The sequence below is a fragment of the Oncorhynchus clarkii genome, chromosome 16 (assembly GCF_045791955.1).
Source record: "Oncorhynchus clarkii lewisi isolate Uvic-CL-2024 chromosome 16, UVic_Ocla_1.0, whole genome shotgun sequence".
Taxonomy (NCBI): Eukaryota; Metazoa; Chordata; class Actinopteri; order Salmoniformes; family Salmonidae; genus Oncorhynchus; species Oncorhynchus clarkii.
Genome location: NC_092162.1, coordinates 6877043 through 6894802, shown reverse-complemented (window position 1 = coordinate 6894802; position 17760 = coordinate 6877043). Strand labels below are relative to the sequence as shown.

Here is a 17760-nt window from a genome sequence, read left to right as displayed (position 1 = left end):
GAAGTGTTTTACTCTGCATATAAACTAATGGTCCCCTCCCATCTCTATCTCTATAATAAACCCCAACTATAGGGAAGTGTTTTACTCTGCATATAAACTAATGGTCCCCTCCCATCTCTATAATAAACCCCAACTATAGGGATGTGTTTTACTCTGCATATAAACTAATGGTTCCCTCCCATCTCTATAATAAACCCCAACTATAGGGAAGTGTTTTACTCTGCATTTAGACTGATGGTCCCCTCCCATCTCTATAATAAACCCCAACTATAGAGAAGTGTTTTACTCTGCATTTAGACTGATGGTCCCCTCCCATCTCTATAATAAACCCCAACTATAGGGAAGTGTTTTACTCTGCATTTAGACTGATGGTCCCCTCCCATCTCTATAATAAACCCCAACTATAGAGAAGTGTTTTACTCTGCATTTAGACTGATGGTCCCCTCCCATCTCTATAATAAACCCCAACTATAGGGAAGTGTTTTACTCTGCATTTAGACTGATGGTCCCCTCCCATCTCTATAATAAACCCCAACTATAGAGAAGTGTTTTACTCTGCATTTAGACTGATGGTCCCCTCCCATCTCTATAATAAACCCCAACTATAGAGAAGTGTTTTACTCTGCATTTAGACTGATGGTCCCCTCCCATCTCTATAATAAACCCCAACTATAGGGAAGTGTTTTACTCTGCATTTAGACTGATGGTGCACTCCCATCTCTATAATAAACCCCAACTATAGATAAGCGTTTTTACTCTGCATATAAAAATAAGCAAACTTACACAGCTCGTTAATCAACTGCCAGGCCAGAAGGCAATACTCGCGTAAATGAAAATAACCCAATTCCTTTCCACTAATCCCTCCGTTCTTTTTTATCTCAGGCTTCGGGAACGACGTTCAGACCAATATGGGATACTGAGATAGCAGGACACACACATGATGCATCGCAGGCTCGGGAATAACAAAATAAACAGTACTTTTAAAAAAGATCTAACTATCTTCTATATTTGATAGTGAAGTTTCGGAGAGAAAATGGTTCAAGGTTTTAGTCTGTGTTTCTGCTTGGCATTACTTTGCCTCGGACGGTGTGTATGCAGCACGTGTCCGTTTCAATGTAGCTGTTTCTTTCACAAACTATCGGACGGATCCAAAGCAAGGTAAGACCAATGCAATTATTACAAATTAAAATATTAATGTCAACACCTTCTATATGTTGTTTTCTGTTGTGTGCTACTGGGTCGGAATATGCAGGTAAAATCAGCTCTTTATTTGTTTATATAGGTCTGAGGATTAATTTGCGCTGCTCTAATCCCCTTTCATTTTAACTAGGCAAATCAGTTAAGAACACATTCTTATTTACAATGACAGTGGGATAATTGCCTTGTTCTGGGACAGAATGACAGATTTTTAACCTTGGGATTCGATCCAGCAACCTTTTGGTTACTGGCCCAACACACTCGGCTATCTACCGCTCTTCATTGATCCTGGTGTATTCACCACGTTTAGACCCAGAGGAATAAAATAAGCGAAAAAACCAACGATTAAAAACAGAGCAAATCAAATATTTAGTGTGATTTTTTTGTATGCATTAATTGTCAAGCTATCCAATGTCATGCACACACGGTTAATTGAGTCAACCTTGTAATACAGTTGAATTATCTACATAACCCTGTTATAATAGGTTATACAGTGACATTCACTAACCTGTGTTTACCTTTCTTTCCATCTATCTAGGAGTGTCCTTTGCAATGACCCAGAGATCACTCTAATCCCACCCAACTTTCCTACAGACACCTCGAAACTGCGGATCGAGAAGACTGCCATCACAAGGATCTCCAGCGAAACCTTTCACTACCTCAACAGTTTGGAATTGCTCTGCATTTCTTTCAACTCTCTGAACTCTTTGAATGTAGACAGCTTCCGTGGCCTGAGAAGTCTGGATGAGCTGAGACTGGAAGGGAACGCTCTCACCTCTTTCCCCTGGGAATCTCTGACTGATATGCCCGACCTGAGGCTACTGGACTTGCATAATAATAAGATATCGTCGATCCCGGCCGAGGCGGCCATCTATATCAAGAACCTGACCTACCTGGACTTATCTAGCAACAGCCTAGTCACGGTTCCTCCTGAGGTTCTCTTTACGTGGTTATCTGTGAAACCATCTCAAGGAGATGGGGAAAGTTCCAAATATATTCTAGGTAAGGATCTAAACAACCAATTAAGCAATTAATTAATCAATCAATTCCAATTAAAGCTATCTTTATTTACCTAGAGGGAATCCCATTTGGTTTGCAAGCCTTAAATGACATGAAATTGATACACAGGAAAAGGTTTTAAAAATATGCTATCTACAACATTGCTTGTCAAGGTGGTTTTATCCCAACATGCATTTCATGAGTACCTTTGGTGTGTTACATAGCATTACATGGACAGTTGGAGGAGACAGCATCAGCATTTGGGAGTAGTGTAAGGATTACTCTAATTATAGTAAAGGTAGCCATACTGTAGTGTTAATTGTGACTACATTCACTAGTCTCACTTCAAACTAGCATGATTACTTCTACTTTCAATTACTTTTTTTTGTTGTTGCTAAACTGCCATTGTAAACACATAATACATGGTCATAGTTCAGACAGAGCAAAAACGTTAAGACCAAAAAGCATATCTATCTTATCTATTGCCATGCTAAAAGTGATGTTGTTTTTATTTTACCTTTGTTTAGCTACCATTGTTGTTACCTTACCTACTTTAGTTGAATGTACTCACTCTTAAGTCGCTCTGGATAAGAGCGTCTAATAAACAAAAACAAAAATGTATTTTCTGGTGAAATGTTTATTTTCTTCATTGATGTAGGTCTCCATGACAACCCGTGGCTGTGCGACTGCCGGCTCTATGACGTGGTCCAGTTCCAGAAGTCTCCGTCGCCATCCGTGACTCTGATCGACACCAGGCTGCACTGCGCGGACCCAGAGAGCCTGTCGGGAGTGTCACTCAGCGAGACGGAGCTCCGGAAGTGCCAGGAGCCCCGTGTCCACACGGCTGTGGCCCGGGTCAGGAGCTCCCTGGGGAACAACGTCCTGCTGCGCTGTGGGACAATCGGAGTCCCAGTACCAGAGCTGTCCTGGACCCGGGCAGACGGTAAACAGATGAACGGCACTGGTGAGTTCCATTGATTTATTGATTGAATGCATTTAATGTGTAACAAATAGATATACAGCCAAGAACAAGCAGTAGCTACAGTACATACGTTAAAAAAAAATGGATAAAGGGTAACACAAAACAGTTAGTTTGGCTAAACCTGCTCCAGTCATGGCAGGTTGTAGCCTAGTCCCAGATCTGTTTGTGCTGTCTTGGAAACTCTTATGGTCATGTTTGGCGTAGTTGGCAAGACAGCACAAGCAGATCTGGGACCAGGGAATACATGTCTGCCTATTGCCTAAAATAAGTACGTACTTAGGAAATCTATTTTTGGCACTGTACAGTCAGAAACTGAAATAGACTGGATTACAGATGGATGGATTTATTTCCTAGATTACAGATGGATGGATGTATTTCCTAGATTACAGATGGATGTATTTATTTCCTAGATTACAGATGGATGGATGTATTACCTAGATTACAGATGGATGGATTTATTTCTTATATTACAGATGGATGGATTTATTTCCTAGATTACAGATGGATGGATTTATTTCCTAGATTACAGATGGATGGATTTATTTCCTAGATTACAGATGGATGGATTTATTTCCTAGATTACAGATGGATGGATTTATTTCCTAGATTACAGATGGATGGATGTATTTCCTAGATTACAGATGGATGTATTTATTTCCTAGATTACAGATGGATGGATGTATTACCTAGATTACAGATGGACGGATTTATTTCTTAGATTACAGATGGATGGATTTATTTCTTAGATTACAGATGAATGGATTTATTTCCTAGATTACAGATGGATGGATTTATTTCCTAGATTACAGATGGATGGATTTATTACCTAGATTACAGATGGATGGGTTTATTTCGTAGATTACAGATGGATGGGTTTATTTCGTAGATTACAGATGGATGGATTTATTTCCTAGATTACAGATGGATGGATTTATTTCCTAGATTACAGATGGATGGATTTATTTCCTAGATTACAGATGGATGGATTTAATTCCTAGATTACAGATGGATGGATTTATTTCCTAGATTACATATGGATGGATTTATTTCCTAGATTACAGATGGATGGATTTGTTTCCTAGATTACAGATGGATGGATTTATTTCCTAGATTACAGATGGATGGATTTATTTCTTAGATTACAGATGGATGGATTTATTTCCTAGATTACAGATTTATGGATTTATTTCCTAGATTACAGATGGATGGATTTATTTCCTAGATTACAGATGGGTGGCCTGATTTCTTTTCACTAATTGATCTAACCACTTTTTCTTTCGTATTTCTTTGATAGTTCAGGAAGAAGTTTCAAAGGAGGGAATCATTTGGTCCATCCTGAGTGTTCGTGCTGTCTCTTACAGGGACTCTGGGAAATACATCTGCAAAGCGACCAACTTCCTGGGGACTGCAGATGCCATCATCTCCCTAGTTATCACAGACTCCTTAAAAAATGAGGAACAAGGTGGCAGCTCCAAGACTAAAAAACAAAGGGGACGGAAAACCGGTGGGTTTGGGAAAGCTGCCTACCAGGATAAACTTGTTGCAAAATACCTACCTCCACCAACCACCACGGCAGTCACGCCCATCATCGAACCACTAGGACCGGGCGGTTTTACAGGACAGTATGATATCGAGAGCTACGATATCTCCAACAGCGTGGTTGACGGACAGACGCCCGGTCCTCCCATCACGGAGACGGCGATGCAGGAAGTGGAGAAGGAGGTCCTTAGCAACCTAGCAGCCGACGCCTCTTCTTTACAGGCGCCGGAACCGCCGGAGAAACGGGTGGTGCGTTCGGTGAAGATAATCGGGGACACCGATCACACCGTCTCCCTGAACTGGCGGGCCCCGGCGGCAAAGAACACCACCGAGTTCAGCGTCCTGTACGCCGTGTTCGGCGAGAGGGACATGCGGAGGATCAACGTCGCTGCGGGAAAGAACCGGATCACAATTGAGGGCCTTGTGCCAAGGACAAAGTACATCGCCTGCGTCTGCGTCAAAGGCCTGATCCCTAAAAAGGAGCAGTGTGTAATCTTCTCGACGGACGAGGCGGCCAGCGCAAGCGGCACCCAGAAGCTCATTAACGTGGTGGTGATCACCGTGGCCTGCGTGATCGCTGTCCCCCTGACACTGATCGTCTGCTGCGGGGCGCTCAAGAAGCGCTGCAAAAAGCTACTGGGGAGAAAATCCAAAGATATCCAAGAATCATATGTGACATTCGAGACCCTATCCCCGGGACAGAACCCTAAGGGGATGGAGGGGGAGTACCTTGCCAGGCAACAGCCAGACGAGTCCAACAGACTGCTCTCTGCTAGGTGCAGTGTGGACTCCGAGGCCATTTGTAGGACTGAGGGACCGCCTAACGAGTACTTTTGTTGATACCAACTGATGGCCTCAAGCCTTTAGAGGGCAGAGAAAGTCTGTCCTTTCCAAGCAGAATTTAAATATTTGTTACTAAGGTTTTGTATGATTTCAGCCAGTAGTTGACAGTAGCATGAGTGAAACTGCTCAGAGACTGGACAGAAACAAAAGGCTAGCTAGTTGCATTGACACTCTTTCCTTTGGAAAAAAAAACGTGTGGTGAATATGTGAGTTAGATAAATAACTGTCGACATAAGCGTGATTATGGGAATACAGGCAACCCTTGACCTGGTGAACTGTAATAAAAAACGTTTTTATATATTTTATATATATTATATTTTTTTTGTCATAAATGATTTCTGATCTGCAAAGAAACATTTTGTATTTGTCATGCACTTTTAAGGGCAGTATTTAACTTTTCCAAAATTCCCAGGTTTTACAGAAATTCTGTGTGGAAGATTCCCAGATTCAGAATGGAATATGGAACTCTAAATGGCCCATTCTACTAGAATACATTAAGCCCATCTTCTTAATGAAGTTTTGCAAGGAGAAAGAGGAATGGCAGAGTTGTTCTGAAATTAATCTGACCTCAGAATTGTTGTTATTTGACAAAATAAAGTATTTGTAAAGTATTGTTGAAGCAGAACTCATCTCTAGTGATATTTTATACTTTTTTTTGTATTTACCATATATGTTAATGTGCCAGCTTTACTGTCCAATCAAAGCTAACATACTATATATTTTGTAATATGTATCTATGATCTGATGTGTATGTATAAATGTATGACAAAATTAAAACTTTTTTTTATAAATGTTTGTGTCCTCTTAAATCCTTACCTGCTCCGTAAAAGCATTTTCCTCCCAATATATATTTTTTTTCTTTAGGCATTTTAAATATTTAGCAAACTCCCTGACAGTGGCTAAAGCAAGGGGCTATAGCAGCACACAAGTAGACTACAAATGCATGCTGGTCCGGGCATACCGTGAGCGTTCCTGGTGCGCTACTGGAGCGAAATTGGAGCGGGCGAGAAGGCCGGCGCTCCAGCCTTTGGGAAACTCGCTCCACGCTCCAGTCAAATTGAGCGTCCTCGCTCCATTCCAGCTCCACTCCTCGCTCCATTCCAGCTCCACTCCCATATTGGCCAATGAGAGGCTTTGAAGCCACCGGTCAGCCATATTGGTACTCTTCAGAAGGCTCAACCATCCATAGGAATTACCGTTTTTTACAATCCTTTTGGCACTAATTTCAGAACCTTGTGGTCATTTTTCAAAACTCTAGACACAAAACTCAAAACGGTCATCACTTGTAACACAGGCTGTCCAATGTTCAAAACATTGCATTGTGCATTCATATCTTTAAAGAAACCTTGCACTTGCAGAATCATTGGTTCAAATAACTAATTTATCATGAAATACCATAGGACCATTCATTTAGATCACCCACACACAAGATACCGATAGTTTCACTGTGTAGTTGTTCGTTCAATCATTAAATATTGTAGTACAAAATATGTGATACATGTTTCATTATGGTACTACACGTAAATACATCACTGTAAAAGGACTAGTGGAGAGAATACTACAGACACAGTGGAATCATTGAACAAAATATGACATTTATTGATGAAATACAATAAAATCACTCATAGATTTCTTTGAATTAAAGCAAAAATAATTTGCTACAAAAAAAGAAAAAAACTACAGTAAAACATCAACTGCAGTGTTCCTCACCTGGCTTACTGTAAAACATCACTGCAGTGTTCCTCACCTGGCTTACTGTAAAACATCACTGCAGTGTTCCTCACCTGGCTTACTGTAAAACATCACTGCAGTGTTCCTCACCTGGCTTACTGTAAAACATCACTGCAGTGTTCCTCACCTGGCTTACTGTAAAACATCACTGCAGTGTTCCTCACCTGGCTTACTGTAAAACATCAACTGCAGTGTTCCTCACCTGGCTTACTGTAAAACATCACTGCAGTGTTCCTCACCTGGCTTACTGTAAAACATCACTGCAGTGTTCCTCACCTGGCTTACTGTAAAACATCACTGCAGTGTTCCTCACCTGGCTTACTGTAAAACATCAACTGCAGTGTTCCTCACCTGGCTTACTGTAAAACATCACTGCAGTGTTCCTCACCTGGCTTACTGTAAAACATCACTGCAGTGTTCCTCACCTGGCTTACTGTAAAACATCACTGCAGTGTTCCTCACCTGGCTTACTGTAAAACATCAACTGCAGTGTTCCTCACCTGGCTTACTGTAAAACATCACTGCAGTGTTCCTCACCTGGCTTACAGTAAAACATCAACTGCAGTGTTCCTCACCTGGCTTACTGTAAAACATCACTGCAGTGTTCCTCACCTGGCTTACTGTAAAACATCAACTGCAGTGTTCCTCACCTGGCTTACTGTAAAACATCACTGCAGTGTTCCTCACCTGGCTTACTGTAAAACATCACTGCAGTGTTCCTCACCTGGCTTACTGTAAAACATCACTGCAGTGTTCCTCACCTGGCTTACTGTAAAAAGAAAAACAAAGGATTGATTACTGTACTTCTATATTTCCATCAACCCTGTCTTGTGGATTTGGCCACAGGTTCTCATCCACATCACAATGGATGTTTTCATTAGCCAAACATCTTGGGAAGAATCTTCGGGCGAATCCAGGCCTGACACTAATCTGCCGTGATGTCATTGCATGCATCATCCATGGCCTGGAGAAGGGTGGCCTGTTCGTGAGAGCGCCTACAATATACCTTCCACCTCCATGTGGAGAATAATTCCTCAATCGGGTTTTAGGAAAGGAGAGTAAATTGTGGATGGGCCTGAAACCATGCTTGCACCATTTGAGCATGGTGGAACCTGACATTATCCCACACAATGACATACTGTAGGTCATGCCATCAGCTCTAGACCTTATTTAGCCCATCAAAGAAGGTTACATTAGAACAGCGAATCATGTGGCTGCCTGAAACTCAAGAGTAGAGAGCTTTAGTTGTTGTTCGACCTAACATTAGAACGGGCAAGATGCATAATCTAAGATACTTTGACTGTGGTATGATTGTTGATGCCACACATGGTGATTCCAGCATCTCAGAAACAGCTGCCTTCCTGGGATAGAGACTACAGTCTCTAGAGTTTACAGAGAATGGTGCGATAAACAAAACACATTCAGTGAGCGGCAGTTCTGTGGTCAAAAACACCTTGTTAATGAGAGAGGTCAGAGGAGAATGTCCAGACTCATTCAAGCTAACAGAAAGGCCACACATGCTCAAATAACAGCTGTTTTAAACAGTGGTGTGCAGAAGGGCATCTCTTAACGTACAACACCGTGGAAAAAGTGTTAGTGTTAGAGTTTTGAAAAATTTGCATTTTGATCATTGATTGTGAGTTTTGTGTCTGGAGTTTTGAAAAATGACATCAAGGTTCCGAAATTAGTGCCAAAGTGATTGTAAAAAAAACTGTAATAGAATTCTTCAATATTTAAATGAAATATTTCAAGGACAATTTTTGATATATATATATATATATATATGGATTTAACCTTTATTTAACTAGGCAAGTCAGTTAAAAACAAATTCTTATTTACAATGACGGCCTACCCCAGCCAAACCAGGACAACGCTGAGCCAATTGTGCCCCGCCCTATGGGACTCCCAATCCCAGCCGGATGTGATACAACCTGGTTACAAACCACGGTGTCTGCAGTGCCTTAGACCTCTGCGCCACTCGGGAGCAAATGCATTTAATCTTTTTTTGCTGTAGTGGGGACAGTGATATTGGTACTCTCTTAAAAACTATACTTTAACCCCCTAGAGTCGATGTCTAGCACGGACATCTAATTAGCATAATACACAAATCCACATCAAAATCCGTCTGTTTAAGCTCGGTGGCTTCAAAACAGCGCCCCCTGTCAGTCATCTAATGTATTATATACATAATTGGTTGCGATCAGCACCATGGATAGTGCCACGTGATATGTTTTCTGTGCAGTGTTGGAAAAAATACCCAATTGTCATACCTGAGTAAAAGTATAGATACCTTTTACTCAAGTAAAAGTGACCTAGTAAAATACTACTTGAGTAAAAGTCTAAAAGTATTTGGTTTTAAATATACCTAAGTATCAAAAGCAAAAGTACAAGTAAAAGTATTCATAATTTCAAATTCCTTATATTAAGCAAACCAGATGGCGCCATTTTATTTGCAGATAGCCAGGGGCACACTCCAACACTCAGGCATCATTTACATGCGAAGTATGTGTTTAGTGAGTCCGCCAGATCAGAGGCAGTAGGGATGACCAGAAATTCTCTCTTGATAAGTGTGTGAATTAGACCATTTTCCTGTCCTGCTAAGCATTCAAAATGTAATGAGTACTTTTTGGGTGTCAGGGAAAATGTATGCAGTAAAAAGCACATCATTTTCCTTAAGAATGTAGTGCAGTAAAAGTAAACGCTGGCAAAACATATAATTAATAGAGTACAAATACCTCGAAAAACGATTTAAGTAGTACTTTCCAGTATTTTTACTTAAGTACCTTAGACCAGTGTTTGTTTGGTGTACAACTTGTTTCCTTGTCATGGTCACTGCAGTCCTTTACTTGTACACTAACATCTGTACAAATACCCCCAAAAAACAACTTAAGTAGTACTTTCCAGTATTTTTACTTAAGTACCTTAGACCAGTGTTTGTTTGGTGTACAACTTGTTTCCTTGTCATGGTCACTGCAGTCCTTTACTTTGTACACTAACATCTGTACAAATACCCCCAAAAACAACTTAAGTAGTACTTTTCAGTATTTTTATTAAGTACCTTAGACCAGTGTTTGTTTGTGTCATGGTCACTGTAGTCCTTTACTTTGTTCACTAACATCTGTACAAATACCCCCAAAAACGATGTAAGTAGTACTTTCCAGTATTAAGTACCTTAGACCAGTGTTTCCTTGTCATGGTCACTGCAGTCCTTTACTTTGTTCACTAACATCTGTACAAATACCCCCAAAAACAATGTAAGTAGTACTTTCCAGTATTTTCCAGTATTAAGTACCTTAGACCAGTGTTTGTTTGTGTCATGGTCACTGTAGTCCTTTACTTTGTACACTTAACATCTGCAGACTATGTATGTCTGAAGACCTCTTCCAACGTTCCTCAATTAAAAAGGCACCGCGAGCTCTTTGTTTTTTTGTGATCCTTGGTTTCACGCAGTATACAAATAATAGGCGTTGGGTATATGGTGCCATTTTCTCAGCTGGTTTGTAGTAAGACAAATCTATAGATTGCGTATTATGCTCCCTGATAATCTATTTCTATTTTTATTTTTTGGGGCCAGGTCACTGTCAGTACATATTCAATATCAAGTCGTATTATTCCTGAAAACCTTCCCATTAATTCATAGGGATTAGGGATTAGTGAACATATGTTTAGCACATATTTAGTTTAGCACATATAGACAGTCAGTCAATGAGGCTCATTGCTAAAAATACAAACCTCCGGTGTGTTTATCATGTCCTTTGGGGTCTTAAGAAATTGCGTCACTAGGAAGATTAAAGTAATAGCTTTACCTATACGGTCCGTCCCGGTGGAGATGCCCTGCTCAAATGCTTCACATGCGTTTCTGTTAAAGGAATATGGCCGCCACCTTGTATTCAGTTTTAACTATAGCGTTGCTATTCTGTCGAGTTACTCCTGGATCAACATCTTGTTTACCCGGCTGCTCTTGCACAAATGACAACTTGGGAAGGTAAATTGTTTGTTGTCAATTATTTTGTAGGCTAACTAGTTTTGTACCGAGTTTCTTTACCGTGTCAGTACGTTATGCAGTAGACCTATTGACTGATAGACTTTAGCCTATTGCTAAACTCAATGGTGTTTTTCAGAACTTGTTTTAACAATGCACAATGTGGAGAGATAACTTACTCTAAGAGAACATAAATAACCTAGTTTTGTTTATTTCATTTAAACATTAAATTATAACTCTAACCAACATAATTTTGTTTCATTTTAGATCCCTACTTTGCATGGAAACAGCCATGGGACGAATCCCAGACAATGTTCCAAATGATTTCAGTAAAATTCGAATAGAGAATTCTCATCTGACCGAATTACCCCGCGGCTCCTTCTCTAAAGTTAGTGCCTTGGTGTCTCTGTGGTTGAATTTCAACGACATCACCCTAATGAACATCAAGAGTCTGGAGGGGCTGACGAATCTAACCGAACTACGGCTACAGGGGAACAAGCTGCGTTCAGTCCCATGGACAGCGTTCCAGGATACGCCGAACCTGAAGATTTTGGACCTGAAACATAACCGACTAGACGTGCTCCCGGAATCTGCCCTGAGACAACTTCCAGGCCTGACCTATTTAGACTTATCCTTCAATCAGCTTACTGTCATATCCAGGGATGTCTTCCTCAACTGGCCTCTCCTCAACACTCAGGAGAGAAAAGGAGGTACAGAGCCCAGCAGTGGAGAGGCCAACGTTGTTTTAGCGCTGCACGACAACCCTTGGCTGTGTGACTGCCGCCTCAAAGGTTTCGTAGAGTTTATCAAAAGTGTTAGTCCGCCTCTAATTCTGATGAACTCGTACCTGATGTGCACGGGCCCCAGTTCCAGAGCGGGAAAGTTCTTCCACGAAGTCGGTTTGAAAACATGTATGAAGCCCGAGGCCTCGGCCTCAGAAAGCAACATGACGGTGTCCCTGGGGGACAAGGTAATCCTCCGGTGCTTAGTCAAAGCCAGGCCTGACCCCGCCATCCACTGGTCATACAGCCTGAAGATTATACGGGGATTTACTGGTAAAGGTTTTATTTCATTGCAACTTCTAAACTACCATCTATTAGATTGCTGTGACTTTGCTGCGGTAGGGTATTTACCAGTGACTGATATCATATGTCGGTCACTCATAGTTTATTGTAAACTACACCACTCTGATGACAGGATTTAAACCAAGTAGGCTAAAGCATGTTTATTTCATACATTCATTTGGTTATTGGTGTTTATAGATTAAAACAGGTTGGCTATTGGTGTTTATAGATTAAAACAGGTTGGCTATTGGTGTTTATAGATTAAAACAGGTAGACTATTGGTGTTTATAGATTAAAACAGGTAGACTATTGGTGTTTATAGATTGAAACAGGTAGACTATTGGTGTTTATAGATTAAAACAGGTAGACTATTGGTGTTTATAGATTGAAACAGGTAGACTATTGGTGTTTATAGATTGAAACAGGTAGACTATTGGTGTTTATAGATTAAAACAGGTAGACTATTGGTGTTTATAGATTAAAACATGTAGACTATTGGTGTTTATAGATTAAAACAGGTAGACTATTGGTGTTTATAGATTAAAACAGGTAGACTATTGGTGTTTATAGATTAAAACAGGTAGACTATTGGTGTTTATAGATTAAAACAGGTAGACTATTGGTGTTTATAGATTAAAACAGGTAGACTATTGGTGTTTATAGATTAAAACAGGTAGACTATTGGTGTTTATAGATTAAAACAGGTAGACTATTGGTGTTTATAGATTGAAACAGGTAGACTATTGGTGTTTATAGATTAAAACAGGTAGACTATTGGTGTTTATAGATTAAAACATGTAGACTATTGGTGTTTATAGATTAAAACAGGTAGACTATTGGTGTTTATAGATTAAAACAGGTAGACTATTGGTGTTTATAGATTAAAACAGGTAGACTATTGGTGTTTATAGATTAAAACAGGTAGACTATTGGTGTTTATATATTGAAACAGGGTTTTGTTGGCTATTGGTGTTTATAGATTAAAACATGTAGACTATTGGTGTTTATAGATTAAAACAGGTTGGCTATTGGTGTTTATAGATTAAAACAGGTAGACTATTGGTGTTTATAGATTAAAACATGTAGACTATTGGTGTTTATAGATTAAAACAGGTAGACTATTGGTGTTTATAGATTAAAACAGGTAGACTATTGGTGTTTATAGATTAAAACAGGTAGACTATTGGTGTTTATAGATTAAAACAGGTAGACTATTGGTGTTTATAGATTAAAACAGGTAGACTATTGGTGTTTATAGATTAAAACAGGTTGGCTATTGGTGTTTATAGATTAAAACAGGTAGGCTATTGGTGTTTATAGATTAAAACAGGTGGACTATTGGTGTTTATAGATTAAAACAGGTTGGTTATTGGTGTTTATAGATTAAAACAGGTAGACTATTGGTGTTTATAGATTAAAACAGGTTGGCTATTGGTGTTTATAGATTAAAACAGGTTGGTTATTGGTGTTTATAGATTAAAACCGGTAGGCTATTGGTGTTTATAGATTAAAACAGGTAGACTATTGGTGTTTATAGATTAAAACCGGTAGACTATTGGTGTTTATAGATTAAAACAGGTTGGCTATTGGTGTTTATAGATTAAAACCGGTAGACTATTGGTGTTTATAGATTAAAACAGGTTGGCTATTGGTGTTTATAGATTAAAACAGGTTGGTTATTGGTGTTTATAGATTAAAACAGGGTTTGGTTGGTTATTGGTGTTTATAGATTGAAACAGGGTTTGGTTGGCTATTGGTGTTTATAGATTGAAACAGGGTTTGGTTGGCTATTGATGTTTATAGATTGCTTTAAACAGTGTATGACACTGCCTTTCTTGTAGGCAAACTCAACAATAATGCCTAATGCAACAAATAACATAAACAATACTGCATATTATACATGTACAATATGTTGATTTTTATCCACCGTTGTTGATTAAGTTGTAACATAATTCTCCTTTCTCTCCAGTCTCAGAGACCCGTGTGGACGATGAGACCATCAGATCTCAGCTGGTCATCCCATCCCTTCACCTGGCGGACCGAGGCGCTTACACCTGCTTCGCCAACAACTTCATAGGCAACTCCTCCGTCAGTGTCCTGGTCAACATCAAGTCTTTCAACGCATCCTCCTCCTCCGTCGGTGCCGCCATGTCTCTGCCCCCGTTCCCCCTGGCCTCAGCCGACGAGAACGTCTACATTGACATACGCATCTCCAAGCAGACGGTCTACGGCATCACTCTGGAGTGGTACGCGGCGACGGACAACCCTGCAGAGACCTGGTTCACCATCCACTTGGGGAAATACCACTCTGACAAAAAGGAGTTGACATACATCGGGCCGGGCATCAACACCTATTCGGTCAACGACCTCCTACCGGTTACTAAATACGAGGTGTGTGTAACGCTGAAGAACCAGATGCCCCGCGCCGGCCAGTGCATCGTGTTTGTAACAGGAAGTGACATCAGTCAGCTGGAACAACGGGAGAAGCTCATCCATATTATCGTAATCGTGTGCGCCATGGTGCTGGCGGTGCCCGTGGGGATGTACGCCTGCACCACCGACACCAGATGTAAGTTCAGCTGCCTGGACCGCTGTACGGAGCAGTGTAAGAGGAGGAGGAGGCAGGAGAAGACCCTGAGGACCAATGGGGAGAGACAGGGGACCTTCGACAGCCTCCAGGCCGCCAGCGATGAAGGACTCTGTGGAGACTCTGAAGAGGTGATGAAGAAGAGGAGTAAGTCCTCAGACGAAAAAAACAACCACAGGGGAAAAGCACAAGATCTACCAGAGACAACCACTGGAGCAAAGCTATATTAGCTGTAGGTTTAAAGTTTAAAAATATCCACTAGAGACAACCACTAGAGACAACCACTGGAGCAAAGCTATATTAGCTGTAGGTTTAAAGTTTAAAAATATCCACTAGAGACAACCACTAGAGACAACCACTAGAGACAACCACTGGAGCAAAGCTATATTAGCTGTAGGTTTAACGTTTTAAAATATCCACTAGAGACAACCACTAGAGACAACCACTAAAGACAACCACTGGAGCAAAGCTATATTAGCTGTAGGTTTAACGTTTAAAAATATCCACTAGAGACAACCACTAGAGACAACCACTAGAGACAACCACTAGAGACAACCACTGGAGACAACCACTAGAGACAACCACTAGAGACAGCCACTAGAGACAACCACTAGAGACAACCACTAGAGACAACCACTAGAGACAACCACTAGAGACAACCACTAGAGACAACCACTAGAGACAACCACTAGAGACAACCACTGGAGCAAAGCTATATTAGCTGTAGGTTTAAAGTTTAAAAATATCCACTAGAGACAACCACTAGAGACAACCACTGGAGCAAAGCTATATTAGCTGTAGGTTTAACGTTTAAAAATATCCACTAGAGACAACCACTAGAGACAACCACTAGAGACAACCACTAGAGACAACCACTGGAGACAACCACTAGAGACAACCACTAGAGACAGCCACTAGAGACAACCACTAGAGACAACCACTAGAGACAACCACTAGAGACAACCACTAGAGACAACCACTAGAGACAACCACTAGAGACAACCACTGGAGCAAAGCTATATTAGCTGTAGGTTTAAAGTTTAAAAATATCCACTAGAGACAACCACTAGAGACAACCACTAGAGACAACCACTAGAGACAACCACTAGAGACAACCACTAGAGACACCACTAGAGACAACCACTAGAGACAACCACTAGAGACAACCACTGGAGCAAAGCTATATTAGCTGTAGGTTTAAAGTTTAAAAATATCCACTAGAGACAACCACTGGAGCAAAGCTATATTAGCTGTAGGTTTAAAGTGAAAAAATATCCACTAGAGACAACCACTAGAGACAACCACTAGAGACAACCACTGGAGACAACCACTAGAGACAACCACTGGAGACAACCACTAGAGACAACCACAGGGGAAAAGCACAAGATCTACCAGAGACAACCACTGGAGCAAAGCTATATTAGCTGTAGGTTTAAAGTTTAAAAATATCCACTAGAGACAACCACTAGAGACAACCACTAGAGACAACCACTAGAGACAACCACTAGAGACACCACTAGAGACAACCACTAGAGACAACCACTAGAGACAACCACTAGAGACAACCACTAGAGACACCATGCTATATTAGCTGTAGGTTTAACATTTTAAAATATCCACTAGAGACAACCACTAGAGACAACCACTAGAGACAACCACTAGAGACAACCACTGGAGACAACCACTAGAGACAACCACTAGAGACAGCCACTAGAGACAACCACTAGAGACAACCACTAGAGACAACCACTAGAGACAACCACTAGAGACAACCACTAGAGACAACCACTAGAGACAACCACTAGAGACAACCACTGGAGCAAAGCTATATTAGCTGTAGGTTTAAAGTGAAAAAATATCCACTAGAGACAACCACTAGAGACAACCACTAGAGACAACCACTAGAGACAACCACTAGAGACAACCACTAGAGGCAACCACTAGAGACAACCACTAGAGACAACCACTAGAGACAACCACTGGAGCAAAGCTATATTAGCTGTAGGTTTAAAGTAAAAAAATATCCACTAGAGACAACCACTAGAGACAACCACTAGAGACAACCACTAGAGACAACCACTAGAGACAACCACTAGAGACAAAGCTATATTCGCTGTAGGTTTAACGTTTTAAAACGTGTACAAGACGTCTAGAGGAACACTTATCTGTAATAGTGGGGAACAGTCTTATGTGAAGTGAAGCTTTAGGAAATACATTTGTTAAGCTTCAAGTTGTCATGTTAAGAGTGAAACGCCTTTCTCCATGTCTGTAGAAAGAGTATATTGTTAATGAGTTTATATACTGTATCTATTTATCTTGATTGATCTCTGTTTTAAAAGAAAAATGGAGAATTCATCTCATCTGGCAAAAAAAAACCTGTTAATTCTGTACATGCAATATAGTTGCACATATGTTCTTGTCTTCAGAATGTAATGGACTGCATTTCTTCACGGTTCGTTGAACCTCTCCTAGGTTCAGTTAAATGTACATGAATACATACTGTATACAGCCTTTGCACTACTACCTACGTAATGTATGAGGCTTCTTTGCTACTCTTTTCCTGTTTTTGACTCACTTTGGGATCGTGGGGGTGGGATGGTGAGGATTAGACTTGGGGGTGAAGGTTGTTGGGATTAGAGTTAGGGGTGAAGTTGGACACTTGAGACAACACCATCCTAATTGCTCCCTACCCAGATCCCATTGACCTTAAGCTTTTGATGTTTACAAATCTGAAGGGTCTGGATTAGGGTTGTACAATTCTGGTAACGTTCACAAAATGTTCAGGTTTTCCAGAAATCCTGTTTGGAGATTCATGGAATCAGGAAATCCTGGCGAT

General features: G+C 40.6%; 2 protein-coding genes across 2 annotated transcripts; both read left to right on the top strand.

The window, feature by feature from the left end:
• Positions 1-1004: 1004 nt before the first annotated feature.
• Positions 1005-5557, top strand: LOC139367421 (leucine-rich repeat, immunoglobulin-like domain and transmembrane domain-containing protein 1). Its single transcript, XM_071105628.1, has 4 exons — positions 1005-1158; positions 1736-2199; positions 2855-3160; positions 4473-5557. The coding sequence occupies exons 1-4, from the start codon at positions 1034-1036 to the stop codon at positions 5555-5557; spliced, it is 1980 nt and encodes a 659-aa protein (XP_070961729.1). The 5' UTR covers positions 1005-1033.
• A 5605-nt stretch (positions 5558-11162) lies between these two features.
• Positions 11163-15284, top strand: LOC139367420 (leucine-rich repeat, immunoglobulin-like domain and transmembrane domain-containing protein 2). Its single transcript, XM_071105627.1, has 3 exons — positions 11163-11276; positions 11541-12328; positions 14307-15284. The coding sequence occupies exons 1-3, from the start codon at positions 11164-11166 to the stop codon at positions 15152-15154; spliced, it is 1749 nt and encodes a 582-aa protein (XP_070961728.1). The 5' UTR covers position 11163; the 3' UTR covers positions 15155-15284.
• The last annotated feature ends 2476 nt before the right edge of the window (positions 15285-17760 follow it).